At 39.5% G+C, this 18554-nt stretch overlaps 1 protein-coding gene across 2 annotated transcripts in view; it reads right to left on the bottom strand.

The window, feature by feature from the left end:
- PRKG1 (protein kinase cGMP-dependent 1) overlaps positions 1-18554 on the bottom strand; it is a 1303224-nt gene that overhangs the window by 150157 nt on the left and 1134513 nt on the right. For both annotated transcript variants that reach the window (XM_069567846.1, XM_069567847.1), the window contains one exon: positions 12063-12128. In XM_069567846.1, the coding sequence (XP_069423947.1) occupies positions 12063-12128 (66 nt within the window). The remainder of the gene's footprint in view (positions 1-12062; positions 12129-18554) is intronic.

An 18554-nucleotide genomic window follows, 5' to 3' on the forward strand; every position in this document is an offset into this window, starting at 1 on the left:
GAGGAGGCTGTGGTCCGTGTGATTAGACTGCTTAGTTTTCTGTGATATGTAAGAGGCTTATGGAAGCTTCCAGATGGGAGAGACTGACTGAGGGGGAAACTGGGTCTTGTTCTGATGGGCGGAGCCACGGTCAGTAAATCTTTAATCCAATTTTCTATAGATGGGTGGAGCTGTGTTCCCTCCCTGCTATTTACCTGGGGCCAAACTATGACTGTCTGAGGAGGCCTTGCAAATAGCTGTGAAAAGAAGAGAAGCAAAAAGCAAAAGAGAAAAGGAAAGATATCCCCATTTGAATGCAGAATTCCAAAGAATAGCAAGGAGAGATAAGATAGCCTTCCTCAGCGATTAATGCAAAGAAATAGAGGCAAAGAACAGAATGGGAAAGACTAGAGATCTCTTCAAGAAAATTCGAGATACCAAGGGAACATTTCATGCAAAGATGGGCTCAATAAAGGACAGAAACGGTATGGACCTAACAGAAGCAGAAGACATTAAGAAGAGGTGGCAAGAATACACAGAAGAAGTGTGCAAAAAAGATCTTCATGACCAAGATAAGCACGATGGTGTGATCACTCACCTAGAGCCAGACATCCTGGAATGTGAAGTCAAGTGAGCCTTAGGAAGCATCACTATGAACAAAGCTAATGGAGGTGATGGAATTCCAGTTGAGCTGTTTCAAATCCTGAAAGATGATGCTGTGAAAGTGTGCATTCAATATGCATCAGTGGCCACAAGACTGGAAAAGGTCAGTTTTCCTTTCAATCCCTAAGAAGGGCAACGCCAAAGAATGCTCAGACTATCACGCAACTGCACTCATCTCACATGCTAGTAAAGTAATGCTCAAAATTCTCCAAGCCAGGCTTCAACAATATGTGAACTGCAAACTTCCAGATGTTCAAGCTGGTTTTAGAAAAGGCAGAGGAACCAGAGATCAAATTGTCAACATCCGCTGGATCATGAAGAAAGCAAGAGAGTTCCAGAAAAACATCTATTTCTGCTTTATTGTCTATGCCAAAGCCTTTGACTGTGTGGATCACAATAAACCGTGGAAAATTCTGAAAGAGATGGGAATACCAGACCACCTGACCTGCCTCTTGAGAAATCTGTATGCAGGTCAAGAATCAACAGTTAGAACTGGACATGCAACAACAGACTGGTTCCAAATAGGAAAAGGAGTACGTCAAGGCTGAATATTGTCACCCTGCTTATTTAACTTATATGCAGAGTACATCATGAGAAACGCTGGGCTGGAAGAAGCACAAGCTGGAATCAAGATTGCCGGGAGAAATATCAATAAGCTCAGATATGCAGACGACACCACCCTTATGGCAGAAAGTGAAGAGGAACTACAAAGCCTCTTGATGAAAGTGAAAAGAGGAGAGTGAAAAAGTTGGCTTAAAGATCAACATTCAGAAAACTAAGATCCTGGCATCTGGTCCCATCACTTCATGGGAAATAGATTTGGAAACAGAGGAAATAGTGTCAGACTTTATTTTGGGGGGCTTCAAAATCACTGAAGATAGTGATTGCAGCCATGAAATTAAAAGATACTTACTCCTTGGAAGGAAAGTTATGACCAACCTGTATAGCATATTCAAAAGCAGAGATATTACTTTGCAAACAAAGGTCTGTCTAGTCAAGGCTATGATTTTTTCAGTGGTCATGTATGGATGTGAGAGTGGACTGTGAAGAAAGCTGAGCACCGAAGAATTGATGCTTTTGAACTGTGTTGTTGGAGAAGACTCTTGCAAGTCCCTTGGATGGCAAGGAAATCCAACCAGTCCATTCTAAATGAGACAAGTCCTGGGTGCTCATTGGAAGGACTGATGTTGAGGCTGAAACTCCAATACTTGGCCACCTCATGAGAAGAGCTGATTCATTGGAAAAGACCCTGATGCTGGGAGGGATTGGGGGCAGGAGGAGAAGGGGATGACAGAGGATGAGATGGCTGGATGGCATCACCGACTCAATGCCCATGACTTTGTGTGAACTCTGGGAGTTGGTGATGGACCAGGAGGCCTGGTGTGCTGTGATTCATGGGGTCACCAAGAGTGGACATGATTGAGCAACTGAACTGAACTGAACTGAACTGAGACTATGATGGAGATAGTGAAGATAATGGTGACCTCCTTTAAAAGATTCCATGCATGAAATTAAGACACTTACTCCTTGGAAGGAAAGCAATAACCAACCTAGAGAGCATATTAAAAATCAGAGACATTACTTTGCCAACAAAAGTCCATCTAGTCAAGGCTATGGTTTTTCCAGTAGTCATGTATGGATGTTAGAGTTGGATTATAAAGAAAGCTGAGTGCTGAAGAATTGATGCTTTTGAACCATGGTGTTGGAGAAGCCTCTTGAGAGTCCCTTGGACTGCAAGGAGATCCAACCAGTCCATCCTAAAGGAGATCAGTCCAGAGTGTTCATTGGAAGGAATGATGTTGAAGCTGAAACTCCAGTACTTTGGCCACCTGATGCGAGAAGATGACTCATTTGAAAACACCCTGATGCTGGGAAAGATTGAAGGCGGGAGGAGATGGGGACGACAGAGGATGAGATGGTTGGATGGCATCACCGACTCAATGGACATGAGTTTGGGTAAACTCCGGGAGATGGTGATGGACAAGGAGGCCTGGCTTGCTGTAGTCCATGGGGTCACAAAGAGTTGGACACGACCGAGTGACTGAAGTGCACTGAACTGAATTGAGACAAAGACTTGCTATTTATGGCTCTGGACCTTGGAATAGGATTTAGCTTGTAATCTGTACTGGTTATTGATTTATTTATTGTATTTCAGTTCTAAATTCGCCCTTTTAAACTGCTCTATAAAAAAATGGATTGGGCCATTAAATGTTTTTCTTTGCCAACTGGCACTGAAACTTTGCCACTGGGGAGATACTGCAAGAGTAGAGCGATTGCTTCCTGGCTCCAGTCAGATTGCTCCGTTTTTGTACAACCTTCTCCAGGCTATGGCTATTACAGTACTTGGAGCTCAGCAATACCAGGCAGCCAGCAGCTTCCCCAGCACACCTGCCGTCAGGTAGTTTCCCTGTTTGAGCAGCTTTCTCTGGAAGACCTCTGGCGTAAGTGCTACTTCCTTGACATCAGAGCACTTTACTGCCAGCTAGCCAGCGTGGCTGCGTCCTTCCCAGCAAGGGTGATTTCCCCCTGAGGGACACTTGGAAATATCTTGGGACACTTCCTGTTGTCACATTGCGGTTTTTGGGGAATGTTAACTTGTATTTAGTGAGTAGAGGTCAAGATGCCCACTAAACATTCTCCAGTGCACAGGACAGCCCTCCACCAAAACCAACTCTCTGATTCAAAATGCCAATATTATCCAGTTCCATAAACAGCTCTCCACAACAAGGTGTAGTTCTTAGTCTCAGCAGAGCAAGGTAGAGGGTGGAGAGAAGGATGGGGGAAGAAGAATGTTTTCCTTGAATCGTCTCTTAATGGCCTGAGGTCTGTGACAATTCCTTGTACTGTCTGTATCCTGAATTTCTGCTATGACCTTTTGACTAACTTGATCAATATCTAAAACACTTTTAATAAGAATTTTTAAACAAAAAAGTGCTAAATTTTAACTAATGACCTACCAACATACTAATGACATTGAACTCCTTTTACTTTGAATAGAGTCAAATTTATCAAAGAATACTGATAGAAGCTCAGTGTGTTTGGGACTCAACAAATTAGAGCTGGAAATTATCTATACAATAGGAATAAAAATAAGTAGTGTCATATTATGCATTTGCCTCGAAACTCCTTAAATATAGACCAGGCCTTCTCAGTGAGTTCTCTAGTCAGTCATGCTATATACAATTTCTATAACTACTTGCAAGAGGAGGCGGGTGTACAATTTTAAAGCACTACAACACACATATGTGATGAAGAGCAGTCCCATTCACCTCTTTCCATGAGTTTAAACGATTAATACTAAATTACCTCTGGATATGACCTTTTTCCAGTAGCTATGTGCTTATTTTGTAGTTATATGAGGCTTTCTGAGGGCATGCTATAATTCAACTTCCATTATTAAAATGAACTAGTATAATGACTCTCTTTCAAGCTTCTGGATTTTATCTCTCCTGCTTAATAAATATTTTTTGCAAAGCACACCAATCAGTAATAGCTCCATAAAAAAAGACACGCCCAAATGATCACAACTGAATGATCACATTCTAGCAAAATACATTTGTATTCTCATGTTCATCCTGCAATTATGCTCACATCACCCCGGATTTCATTCTAGAAAATGAATCAAAGTAAAATCCACTTAGACTGTGGGACAGGCTCAGGCTCTGAAAAATTTTAAATTCATCACCCTATCAGTTAAGTAGTGTGACTACACGCTTATGGTATCTGGAGTTCCCACAGTCTTACCATGTGGACAAAGACTGGTAGGTATATGAAGATAACAGATACATACAAGGAAACAGATGACATAGGTGGGGCACGTGCCACTGGATGCATGCGCCTTCATGAGACTGGCCTGGTAAGAACGGTAGGGTAAGAACCGTGCTGGACATCTAGGTTGTTTCCATGTCCTGGCTATGATTCATGTCAATGTATGGCAAAACCAATACAGTATTGTAAAGCAAAATAAAGTAAAAAAAAAAAAAAAAAAAAAAAAAGAACCCTGCTGGAAAGATTCTACTGTCATCAAATCTTTCCATATGGTTCTCTGCCTCTCCCTCCATGACACCTGAAATTCTAAAACCTTTTGGATTTTTGTGATTTTTCAGTCTTCAGGGGTAAGTCATTAAAATATAAGTAACCCACAGACCATCATCATCTTCATCTCTATGTAGCTACTACTCAAATTACTACAAAGCCTGAAGTGAAGTCCTTGAGATTGCAAGAGCGAAATTAAGAATAGGGACCAGGGACTTTCCTGCAGTCCAGTGATTAGGCTCTTCCACTGTAGTGGGGCCCAAGTTCAGTTCCTGGTGGAGGAGCTAAGATCCTGCATGTCATGTGGTATAACCAAAAAGATAAATAAGAAAGCATGTGTGTGTGGCAGGGGTGGGGAGTGTAATGGGAAATAGCAGTGCCTGTAGAAGAGTAATGTGATGAGGCAACTAGAGGTAAAGGGCGTCAGAGAGAGGAAAGGAAGCTGGCAGATGGCACTGGGAAGACCGACAGCGGAACGCACTTCAAACCAGTATTCTTTGTTTTTGCTTCATTTAAAAGATAGGTGGAGCAGAGCCTGGAGGAAGATCAGAACAGGACCACTGGAGGAAGCGATCAATTTTTTTTATATTGGTTAAGTAAGTTAGGGGTTAGCAAACTACAGCTCACAGGTCAAATTCAGCCCATTGACTGTTTCTTGTATGGCCATTAGCTGAGAATAATTTGTACATTTTTAAGTGGCAGGAACAAGAAAGTTTCAAAAGATGAATAATAGTTCTTGACCTCTAAAAACAATATGAAATTCAAATTCCATCATTCATACAGCTTTATTGAAACAAAGACATGTTCATTTACTTATTGACTTTGATTGCTTTTGCATTACAATGGTAGAATTGGGTAGATGCAAGAAAGGTCATTTGGCCTACGAAGTGTGAAATATTGACTATCTGACCTTTTATAGAAAAGCTTATTCTATCCTTGGTTTAAGTCATGGAGCTAAGGCTTCATATTTACATACCCCACTCGGAATAAACCTCCTGCACTTAACTAATCCATCATTTTTGTGGGGAAGTTCTGTGATCCTCTGTTCCTCCTTGAGCATGAGCCTTAGTGAGTCTCACCCTTCACCAAGTTGCTTGTCAGAAACATCAACAGCACCCTTCCTGGGAGAAGCTGAATAACTACTAATTTGTCAACTTTTTGCATCTCTTCTGACATCCTAAGTCCTGATATGGGAGCCTTCCTTGACTCCTGCTTGACTGGTCCATTGCTTATCCTATAGAGCCCAGAGCATGGATTCAGTAGTTTTGTTTATTTTGCCTTCAACTTGGAGTTGACACTGAATAGAAATAGCAAACAGGGAATGGAGGAAGGCACCAACCCTCCACAAGCAAGAGTAGATCTGGGTAGAGGCTGGGATCAGAAGCACTTTCACTGGAAACTGATGCAGATGAGGCTAAAGAGGCTAGCTGTGGAGGACAGGATGAATAAACAGAGAGGAGGCTTTGCTACCAGCACCAATAAAGGAGTAACAACCAAAAATTTAATATAATTGAGTTTGCCCTATATACTCAGTTTTCAGACCTACACTGAACTTGTGTCTTGCTCATCTCAGTAGCCCAAGTAACTGATACAGAAACAGGCATTCATCTTTATCTTTTGTAATGAATAAACGTAAAAATTTCCTAGTCTGGCTCTAAACTCAGTTTTAATACCTAGCTCCGGTTTGGGTGTTGAGAAATAGTCTTCAGCCTACCAATTCCAGTGACTTTTTCTCTATGTCCAATCTTTCTTGGTAACCTATTTGCTACTATATTTTGTATAGGTCTTGGGACAAGTCTTATGACACAGGAATTGATGGATCAGGATGGATACTGGTCCTGTTGCTGCTGCTGCTAAGTCACTTCAGTCATGTCCGACTCTGTGCAACCCCATAGACAGCAGCCCACCAGGCTCCTCTATCCCTGGGATACTAGAGTATCCCAAGGATACTAGAGTGGGTTGCCATTTCCTTCTCCAGTGCATACATGCATGCTAAGTTGCTTCAGTTGTGTCTGATTCTGTTTGACCCTATGGACAGCAACTCACCAGGCTCCTCCATCCACAGGATTCTCTAGGCAAGAATCTTGGAGTGGGTTGCCATTTCCATCTCCATAGATACTGGTCCTGGTATATGCCAGATACCCTTTTCTAGCTGTTGGGTCAAGGATAGGTCTGGAGATTCCTGGCTGGGTGAAGCAGAGGACCAGGGAGCAAAGGGGTGGGAGAAAGACAAAGGGAGCTCATACCATTGCTGTTTACCAACTAGTATGAAAACGTTTCAACTTTCACAACCAATTGGCTGCATCTTGGAGTTATACAGTAAATGAGGGATAGAGTTGAGACCCTTAGATTTTAATTTTCTGGGGGAAAATATGTGACTCTTTGTTAAAAACAGTAATAAAATTACTAGTAAATATTCAGCGATCTCAATGTATCCAAAAATGTCATCTTACTTAAACTCCTAACTTCACTAATAACTTACCACACCAGTGAAGAAGTGGATTGCACAACTGATTATGGGACACAAAGATATACTTACGTTCACATTTATTTCTCTTCACGGATTCTAAAATAATATATTCTAAATATACTTAGTTGTGTTTTATGTATTCAAGAATGTTATTAATGGAAATAGTTCTGTTAGATTCAAGTTTCTTTATGTCAATTTTCATGAATTTTAGAATCACTGCAGATAATTATGAAAATAATGTAAGAAACCAGTCCTCAGAGAATGCTTCTTGAGAACAACATGTATCTATTTATCACTTTCTAGTTTGTCCATGAACTTTTTTTTTTTTTAATTTCCAACATGCGTAATTAGTTACAATGATGTTCTTTTGCTCTCCCTCTGGAATAATAAAGCATAATCACTGGCTTACATAACATGGTGCCTCAGTTGTAAGTTTGTGAAAGAAGCTCCATGTGTTGACAGTTCTAATGCTTGCCATCTGTTTGCATGGGTGAAGCCCTGGTGCTCCCTTAATTGGCCATAAATTAGGTACTAGCAGCAGGATTATGACAAGATTCTTCAGTTACAGTTTAATTTCTTTTTTAAGCTGGGATTCAACATTTGGTGGGAATCCCAACTCCTCTGATAAGAGCACAGAAATGCACCTCTTGAGCCCTAGACTCAAGCCATCTTCTCTCTATTTATGTTTTAAGTTAGACCTTCCTCTAGGTATGTTCTCTGTATACACTTCTGAAGATAAACTTATGCTAAGTAGAAAGAAAAAACTACTAAACCCAGGAGATTCCAGTACCTTCTCTAAGAAGAGGAAGGGGCACATTGTTGTGTGTGGACCTCGACATATATTAAATTGTTTGATCTTTAAAACAATTTTATAATTTAGGCATCTCCCATTTTTCAGATAGGAAAACTGAGACTTAAAATAAAATAAAATTAAAATAAATTGCCCATATTGTCATAACATGGTGTAGTAAAGATTCAAGTGCTGAGCTTTGGACTCTATTTGACCAAGTCCATACAGTCCTCACTGCACACTATATACGAGTAGGTTTGAAAAAGAAAATGGAGGTGGGGAAAAAATGGAGGCGAGCTGCTGGGTGCTCCTTCATCTCCTGGGATCTCAGTCCACAGAACGGAAGCACCCACACTAGATGACTCTCAGGGCCCCAGCAGTCTGTTTCCATGACTTGATTAATCTGGGCTTGAATATTAACCACAAAGCCTTAACAAGTTATTAAAATGTTATGGACTTCAGCTTCCTTTTTTGTTAAACATCCCATCTTCCAGGTAGAATCATTACAAAGGAAAGTAGACGTATAACCTGATACAAATACGCATCCATCCTCAGTCAGCAGGCAAACCCTCAGCCTCACTGTCATTCTTCCCTCATCAGATTCCCTTGTGCTTTAAGGCCATTCAAGTTACCATAATTTCCTTGTTTACATCTCTACAAATTTTCTACCTATTCTCTTTCTCACTATCTTCAGAAAATTAAAAAAAAACCACAAACATGTCTTCCAATTTCTCTTTCTCTGTTTGCTCACTATTTCCTCCTCTGTGTGCACAGGGGCACGTTTCTATCGAGCGTCACCCCCACCTCTGCCCTGCCTCTTGTTTTCTTTGTTAACTTGGCCACCGTGGCATGTGGGATCTTAGTTTCCCAACCAAGGAAACACAACGTCTCAACCACTGGACCGCCTGGAAAGCCCATCTTCCTCAAGGTTTGTGCAGAACCATCACAAGGAAACTCTCCAAGACCTCACTAGTGTCTCATGTGCCCGCCCGCCTTCTCTCTCTTTTATTTTCTTTGTTTAGCCTAGTTTCTTGAAAGAAAAAAAAAAATCCTTTAGTCTCAATGCTCTCACTTCCTCAGTACCAACTCCCTCTTTGACATCCGGATTCCACTTTCACCATTTTATTATATGTTTTTCTCCCAGGTTGCTCAATTTGTTGCCCTTTTCCCTCTATGTCATGCCTCGCAGTTTCTCACTTGCATTTATTTCTGCTGATTATCCTTTTTCTCTTGAAATCTTCTCTTGGTATCTGAGGTTTCCTACACTGTTCTGATTGCTAACATTGTAGTTTTATCACTGGTTTTCTTCCTCTGCCTCACTTTTACATGTAAGAATTTTCCCGGATTCTAAACTTGGTCTTTTAATCTTTTCTATTCTGTCATGCAGTTCCATCCAGTTTCATGGCCTCAGTTGTTAACTCTATGTAAGCAATTTTTAGGGTAATTTTAAGTTAACTCTAACAAGCATTCTTGTCCCACATAGTCTACCTGATGCGAGGCACCTGTTCCTGAGCGTCAAACTTGTATGTCAAATTCATGATATTTTTATTGAATAACTCTTATGCCTCCCAAATTAGTTCTTTTTCTACACTCCTTCTAGATCTTCTAAATTTCTTTCTTCCCCTTCACATGCAGGGAAGCCTCAGCCCTCTGGGTTCATGTCTTTATTCTTATACATGCCTCCTATTTATGATCTCATGATGACCACTTGGATTTACAGACTGCTAACCAGATACTCCAGTGTTCTTGCCTGGAGAATCCCAGGGACAGCGGAGCCTGGTGGGCTGCAGTCTCTGGGGTCGCAAAGAGTCAGACACGACTGAAGCCACTTAGCAGCAACCGCAGCAGCAGTACTCTTGCCTACTTCCCTTTCACTTTGCACTTTCATGCACTGGAGAAGGAAATGGCAACCCCCTCCAGTGTTCTTGCCTGGAGAATCCCAGGTGGGCTGCCGTCTATGGGGTCACACTGAGTCGGACACAACTGAAGCGACTTAGCAGCAGCAGCAGCAGCAGCAGCAGCAATCAGATATTCTGTCTGTATCTTCTCCCTTTAATTCATCTCATATAGCCTTCTCAGTGTCCTAATGATTGTCACTATTTTGCTGCATAGAATTGTCAGGGTTACCCTCATCCACCATCTGGTGATCTTGTTGAACCAGCCCCAACATGTTTGTGAACTTATTTGTCACACTTCATCCTCCAGCTACCTTAATGCAGCCTTACTTTAGTCAGCTGAAATGGCATATAGCTCTATCTGAGTACTGCTGATGCTATTCACTCTAGATCTACCTAATGAAACCATTTATTTCAGGAAGACTTCTCGGATTCTCCCCAGAAGTTGTCAACTCCTGCAAATGTGGGCTCTGGACCCTTCTTACATTCTTCTTTGCATGATGGTTATGTGCATAAATGCCACGGTCCCTCTACTAGAAGTTACCCCCCAAACCAGAATCTGTGCTGCTCCTCTAAGTCTTCTGATAGCGCCTAACAATGCCTTTTATGTGATAAAGCCTCAAAAAGACATAAATCAAATGAAAGAAAGAATGAATAGGTAGTTGTTTTTTCTGGGAACCAGAGGAAGAGTATCTATTTCAGAAATATTCATGGGTATAGACATCATCTCAGAGAAGGCAATGGCACCTCACTCCAATACCCTTGCCTGGAAAATCCCATGGACAGAGGAGCCTGGTAGGCTGCAGTCCATGGGGTTGCTGAGAGTCAGACACAACTGAGCAACTTCACTTTCACTTTCATGCATTGGAAAAGGAAATGGCAACCCACTCCAGTGTTCCTGCCTGGAGAATCCCAGAGATGGGGGAGCCTGGTAGGCTACCCTCTATGGGGTCGCACAGAATTGGACACAACTGAAGCGACTTAGCAGCAGTAGCTTAGACATCATCTGGAGAAGGGCATGGCAACCCACACCAGTGTTCCTGCCTGGAGAATCCCATGGACTGAGGAGCCTTGTGGGCTACCGTTCATAGGGTCACGAGTCAGACACAACTGAAGTGACTGAGCACACACACACACACACACACACACGTGCGTGTGGCTATCAATCTGCAATGATGCCCTCTGGTTCTAGCAATCCAGCACAGAGGGGCATGCAAAAGTAAGATCTGTAAATCAAGTGGGATTTCTCTTCACCCAGAGTCCCCTGAGCTCAGCATCCAGCTCCATCGTCCTGCTCACATCCGCCACTCGCTTTCATTCACACTGACACAGCCTGTTCCAGCTGCAATGCCTCCACTAAAATGGATGCCTTACAGTTCTTCTAGGTCAGGCACTTGGCTTTTGTGATCATGTATCCACAAACACAGCAATGAGAAAATGTTTGGAGGCCTGCTTCCAGGTAGGGGAGCATTTTACTCAGGCTCTTGGAGAGTCAATAAAATAATCTGACATTTTAGTCTAACCAATAAAGCATTCAGGTAATGAGACTAGCAAAGAAGAATACGGAAAAGGAACGGGTGGATGTGTCACCGAACAAACTTGGAATGGCCCTAAATATGCCTCTGTCTAGAACTGATGCTTTCTCCAGAAGTGTCTTCCTAAATACTTCTATTTTAGGAATCTGAGGATGGAAGAATAGAGGAGAAAACTGAAACGTGCTCAAGGAATAGTCCATTTCCTAGTAACAATAATAACAACAAATTTATTGTGTATAAATATATACTATTTTATAATTATTATAAAATATACTATAAATATTTTATAAATTATAAAGTATAATTGAAAGTACTATTAGTCATTATTTGCTAAAAATTTACACCAATAGCACTGGTTGAGAGTCTCCTGGGTAAAGACCACTTGGACAGATGATTTTCTCACATGTTCTCATCAATGCTCACAACATGATGTTGCATTATCCCCAGTTCACAAGTGACCTAACTGAGGTGAAGTTCACGGTGGTTTAAGCATCTTATTAAAAATCATAAAGCTAGAATGGCCGAGTGAACCACTTCCAAGAATAACGGGGAATGAGAATCAAACATAAAACTCATTTTCAATAAAAAGATGTAAAACAAGTATTAATAGCTCCATGAAGTGATGTCTCATCCCAGGAACTTGTGTGTGTCACTGATACGAGTGTGTAATATGCATAAGAGAGCAAAGCACTTACTCTCTGTCGATCACAAGGCAGGTTACAGCTTCTGCTGCAATTACGTTTGCTGTTCTCACATCTTCCCTGTATGAAAAATAGAGAGCAGTTCAAGTAAAGCACCCTTTAAAAACAAAGAAAAGTGTTCATTGTAATTAATTCAAGACATTAAATTACGCTCTTCTGATTTTTCCTCTTTCAGGTTTAAGATTTGTTCACGTTTCAAATTACTTTGTCCTGAGAAACCATGTAACTTTTATTATTAATAACAGAGATTTCACAATTACAATCCAGTAGTTATAATTTTCAAACTTAAAGTTTCACTTACACAAATCAAACAAAATTGTGTGTCACCATCCCCTATCCTATCTGGCGAGTTAATGAGTTGACTAGATGATAATAAAGACATGAATAAACTTTAGAAAAGATCTGTAGATATAATTCTAGAAACTTAAGTACCTAATCCATTTGTGTATGAATTTATCATTATTACTTTGAGAATTATGGATATATTTTAATCAATTTCATACTTTAAAGACCCTGTACTTATGTGGCTAAACTTTTGGCAACTTAAACAGTTATTCACCTGTACCAGAGTTTGTAGGTTCTTCAAGAATATTCAACAAATCTTAATCACTCTGATTGAAATATGTATATATGTACTGTCGCTTTACAAGCATCTAATTGGTTGCTGCAGCAGTATCTATCAACTTCTTAAACATTTAAAAATCTGTCTCTTCTTATCCAGTGGTCAAAGGTGGATTTGGTAAGTTAACATTCACATTTTGAGCTACTAAAAATGTTATAGTACCACTGTCATGGAAACATTAAGTTATACTAGAAAATGCACTCTGTTTCCTAGAAAGGAAAAATGTCTAAGCTAATCTAATTAATGATACATATATGTTTGAAATACATTACAGAGATATGTACATAGGAAATAATATGGTCTTAATAACATCTTCTAAAAATCACAATTGGAACAGTATATGTTTCTAATATCAGGCTTTTAAAGTTTTGAAAATAAAGATATTCTCAGTGTATTTTATTTTTTCAAAACACACAAAGTTCTCACAAATACATCTGCACTGTAATTTTTTCATTGATCTTCTTTTCTTTCTCTGTTGCTGTATCATGCTGTTAACGACTGCAGTTGCTTTGTAGTAACTATTACTATTTGGGAAAGCAGTTTCTCCTTACCAAAATTCTTTTCCAGAAATATCCCGATGATATACTCAATCATTCATATTTAATACAGACTTTAAAATCACTTTCCACTTCTGAAGAAACCCACAATGGGATTCTAGTAAAGTTGTATCACAGTTTTACACTGATTTCAGAAGAAAGCCATTCTGATTATATTAATTATCCCTGCAAGAGCATGGCATGCTACTTGTTCAGATCTAGCATTATGTCTTAATCTTTCTTAATCTCTTTCACTTGGGCTCCGGCATTTTTATAAAAAGTATTCTTCAGGCTTTTATATCATCAGTTTCGCTTATGGCATTGCTTTTCCATTTCTGTTTTTTATTGGTTATTGCTACTAAAGAAGAAACCTATTGAAATTTGTATATTTGTAATCTGCATACCATACAAGGTTCTCTTCTGACTCTAAAATTTCTACTCCCGTCTCTTCAATTCTGTGATCCTCCCAGTGTCTCCCCAACATCCTCTACCTTCTAGCCAAACTGGTCTCCTCCCAATGACTGAACACCTCATTTCCTTCTTGTCATGAGTTCTTGGGACACCTTCCCTAAGCCTAGGAACTTCCTCTCCAGTTCCTTGACCAGTTCACAACTGTTGATCCTTGAGATCTCGGTCCAGATGCCCTGGCTCCGATGCCATGCTGAATTACCTAGACTGGATGCCTTGTTTGTCTGTTCTCATGGCCCTAGCTGCCTCTCCACACAAGCACCTGCCACAGTTCACAGTTTATACATCTATCTGCATGGGCACTTAGCTCACGTCTCTAACCTTCTTTCACTAAACGTTATGAGGGCAGGGTCGATGGCCAGTTTTGCTCCAATTTTATCCTGAATGGCTGGCACATAAGAGGTGCTTAGTAAGTATACGGTCCAGGAATCTAGAACTCTTGGGAAGAATCAAGTTCAGGCTTTGTGGTAACACGGTCTTGGTTTTATAAGACAAGGTGAAACCCTCAGTTTTGTTGTCTATAAAAATGAGAAGGATAACAGTGCCAATGTAATGATCTTAAATGCAATAAAGATAAGTTTATCACAATGTCCAACACATAGAAAGCAATGGTTCTGCCATTCATTACTTCTAAGTTTTCTCATTCACCAATACTCTCATGTCTGTTCTTGTGGAGGTGCTGTCTGGGGTTTTATGAAAGATTACTGCCCAAGAACAAAGTGAGCTTTTCCTATTCCATAGAAATAGATAACATACTTGAGAGTCCATTATCACTTTTGAGTAGGAATTTTTGGTAAAGTGGACAAAACAGACAAATCATCAATAATGGCCATGAGGTACCTCATTAATTGCATGATTGCTGCTTAGGAGACTGCTTATGGCAGCCCATGCTACTACGAATAGCTGCCAGTGTGTTTTTTAAAGCTGAAATATGCTTCTACCTTAACAACATAAAATTGTCCACAGTGTTTAAAACTATGATATATACAAAATAACACTTTATTTTGAACAATGTCTCCTGTGTATACAAATTTTAAAATATGCTTTCATCACAAATGTCCAACATTTAAACTTTTTATCATGTTATCTGGTCTAAATTGTATATACTTGCAAAAATGGATGCTATTTCCTTGCAACAGAAAGAAAATACATATATATTTTTTAAAATGCAAATGATGAAAAATCAAAGATCAAGAGTGACATAGTTGATAGAAACTGAAAATATTTTATTTTTAAAAAGGAAAATGTGTAAAGTTATAGCCTATAGTCAGGCTCAGCACCTAGTAATGTGACATGTATCAAAAATTTTAAAAACGATGTGTAACATGGGGAATAAACAACACAGCATATTAAAGAGTTTGTTATAACATTTGCTATTTATTATCTGGCTCAGTGGTAAAGAATCTGCCTGAAATGCAGGTGATGTGGGTTTGATACCTGGGTCAGGAAGATCCCCTGGGGAAGGAAATGGCAACGCACTCCAGTATTCTTGCCTGGAAAATCTCATGGACAGAGGAGCCTGGCAGGCTACAGTCCAGGGGGTTGCAAAAGAGTCAGATACAACTTAGTGACTAAACAAGAAATATCAGGAAACATATTAAATAATTTGCACAAATCTCAGTTAATACATATAACAGAGGGTATTTTATCTGAAATTTACACATGGGGATATGTGTAATACCCCAAAAAACAGACATAGCTAATGAGGTGCTGTCCTGGAATTTGAACAAAGATCTGTCTGGTCCCAAAGTACATGTTCTTTTCTCACCAGTTCACTACCTATACCCTCTGCTATAAGATTTTTAATTAACAACTATCCTAAATTCATTCTAATGCTTAGGATGATATCTAAGCAGTAAGCACTCATGACTCTCTGTCCATCATTATAAACTTATATTTAATTGTTTATAAAGCAGCATTAATATGTTAATGGTGCCGAACTGCAAAGCTAAACCAATAAACCAGTTTGATTCTCATGTTATTAGAACTCCTATCTGTAGTTACATCCTAACCGTGCTATGCTGCTTTATAACAATAGAAAATCATTCAACGCCAAGTTCAGTCAGTGCCAAATTCCCATTGCCATTACACTATTATTGCATTTTTACTATTAAGACAAATGTTTAATGCCACCATGCTTGTCTGTGCAGGTGTCTGGAAATGCCATCACTGTGTACCCAAGCAGTCTGCTCCTGTGAGAGAAAAATGCCATCCGACATAGTATTAACACATATTCATCCCCTGTTTTATGAGATATTATAGAAATTTCTGATAAGAAAAGAATATAAGCCAATACTGTGATTTACTATGCATGCTTATTTCCTTTATTGGACCAAGGACTAAAGTAAAAGCAAATGTCCTTTGGACTGAGATATGAAATATTAAATACTCATATAACAGAAAGCTCCTAATAGCTCCATGTTGTTATGAAACTTATATCTGTCCATACATAGCTGTTATGATGCTGGTTTTACATAGAACATCTACCAGTGTCTCAGAGGCTTCATGTAATACTAGTTTAGACATGCAGAAAAGGAGACCGGGGGAAAAAAAGGAGAAAGAGGGAGATGGTGTGACTTAAAAAAAAAAAAAAAACCTGAGCATTCTTTCAGTTTTACTTTTTGGCATATCAGGCTATTTGATAATTTCTGATAGACTAATACATGAGACTTTGAAAATATATTGGACATGAGAATTTTATAAACAAAATTATAAGATAATATCTAACCTACTTAAAACTTTCGCAGACACACATAGCCTCTGAACACAGCATTCTTCTTTATATAGGAAGTAAAGGCACATGAATCTACTTAATAGTCCAGGTCTAGGTTGCACAGAGTCGGACACGACTGACATGACTTAGCAGCAGTAGCAGCAGCAGCATGCATGTTGTCTTTAAAAATAAAAATCTCATATTCATTTATTTCTGTGCTTGTATATTAGTTTATTTCAGCATGACACTAACTATGAACAACTGCAGAAGTAGCTACTGTTTGGCAGATTAATAGATATTATACAAACTTGCCATTGATTAATGAACAAAGCTGTGAGGTTTAGTAGTGTTCTTTTCTTAAGCATTTTTGGAGGAGTTAGAAATTCCTTTCAATGAAATCATAGAGCATGAAAAATTATCCCCAAATATTTGCAAATACAGTTTTCTGTGCACTGACTCGGATAGTCTTTGAACTTCATCACTGGAATCTTCATCATCGCTGTATCCCAGTGTAGAGTCACTGTCAGTATCTGAATAATCCATAGCAAGAGTTTACATTGACTCTTCTCTGTCAGAAGCAATTCTCTTGTGTCTCATGGCCGCTAGGAAACTCTATAGTGCATTGATATATCTCTGAGAACAAACACAGAGTGTGAGGCCAAAGCAGAATGTAGTTCACGCAGAGTAACTAACTGCGCCAGCAGGGGCTCTCTCTTTTCAGCTCTGGAGCAATGTGACTGCTGGCGTCAGAGTCCAGGCATTCCCTCGGTGCCAGCCTTGACAGAGATCGGCACTTCTCCAATAGCTCAAGAACTTAAGGCAACTGCGGGTCACAGCCCTTCATTCTCAGTCAAGTGCCTCCGGCAGTGTCCATAGTTACATTTAGGACAAAATAAATCCTTTGCATCTAAAAATCAAGGGCAATCTTACTATAACATGTAGGATATCAGAACTGATGGGCTATGAAAAGCATCAAAGAGTTACTTGAAATTAGACTTTGAATTAATTATGAACTAGAATTGTAGAATCTGTAGCAAGTTCAGCTGTGCTATTCGAAAGTTTGGTTCCTGAGCAGATAAGTATTGTGAGGAAAAGAAAAAAAAAAACTGTATCAGGTCATTCACTGACTCTACTTCCTACCATTATTCCAACATGATTTATAACTCCTACACTCCCAACAGAACGTGTATACTAAGCGTAACATGAACTAATACATACAAATAAATACATGTCTTCTTATCAAGCTTGGCATAGAGTTAATAACCAGTAAATGTGAACTGTCATCATTGTCATCATTGTCACTTTAAGATCCTCTGACATCTAGAAAGCACGATACTCTTTTGCATATAGTTTCTCTCATGAAATCTTTTCTAAATTTCTATAATAAACCAGTCTCCTAATTGTTTTCAGACACTACCTTTTCAGTCTGTTTTCCTGAATCCTCTTGGTTCACTAGCAAACTGGTATCTCTCCAAAATTCTTTTTGGCCTTTTCATTGCTCTAACTTTTCTTATTGGGGAAATCTCTATGGCATCAGCTGTTAGTTTTGTATTAATGACTTCTAAGTCTTAATTTCTAAGCTTACTTTTCTTCTGCTGGACACCCTTGTCTGAAAGTTCCATTGCAACCTTGAATTCAAACCTAATTCATTTTCTTTTAACCTCAAAACCACTGTTTTCCTTGTGTTTCCTATCTTAGCAAATGACATCACCATTCTTATATTTGCTTAGCCTCAAAAGATGAGATTCTTTTTTTTTTAATGCTCCTTTCTCCATCATTGGCTCTGATTGATTATATTGGTTCTATCTTTGCCTTTTTTCTTACATCCATTCTTCCTTTGCATTCCCAGAGCCACTGCTTTACTTCTGGCTATCACCATCTCTATCCTGGAATGTTGATCTGGCCTTATAACTGATCTCCTTGCCACCACACTCTCCCTTCTCTAAGCCACATCTCATTTTACTGTACATTTCCAAATATAAGTCCCAGTCATGTCAACTCTTTGCATGAGCATTTTCAAAAGAAAGAAGTTTCTACACTTTCATTTAGAGTCTGAGGTCCTCCACCAATTGACCTACGATCTTTCCAGGCACTATACAGACCACCCTCTGCTGCACCGACAGCAAATAACTGTTTCCTTAAAATAC

Source organism: Ovis canadensis, chromosome 22 (assembly GCF_042477335.2).
Source record: "Ovis canadensis isolate MfBH-ARS-UI-01 breed Bighorn chromosome 22, ARS-UI_OviCan_v2, whole genome shotgun sequence".
Taxonomy (NCBI): Eukaryota; Metazoa; Chordata; class Mammalia; order Artiodactyla; family Bovidae; genus Ovis; species Ovis canadensis.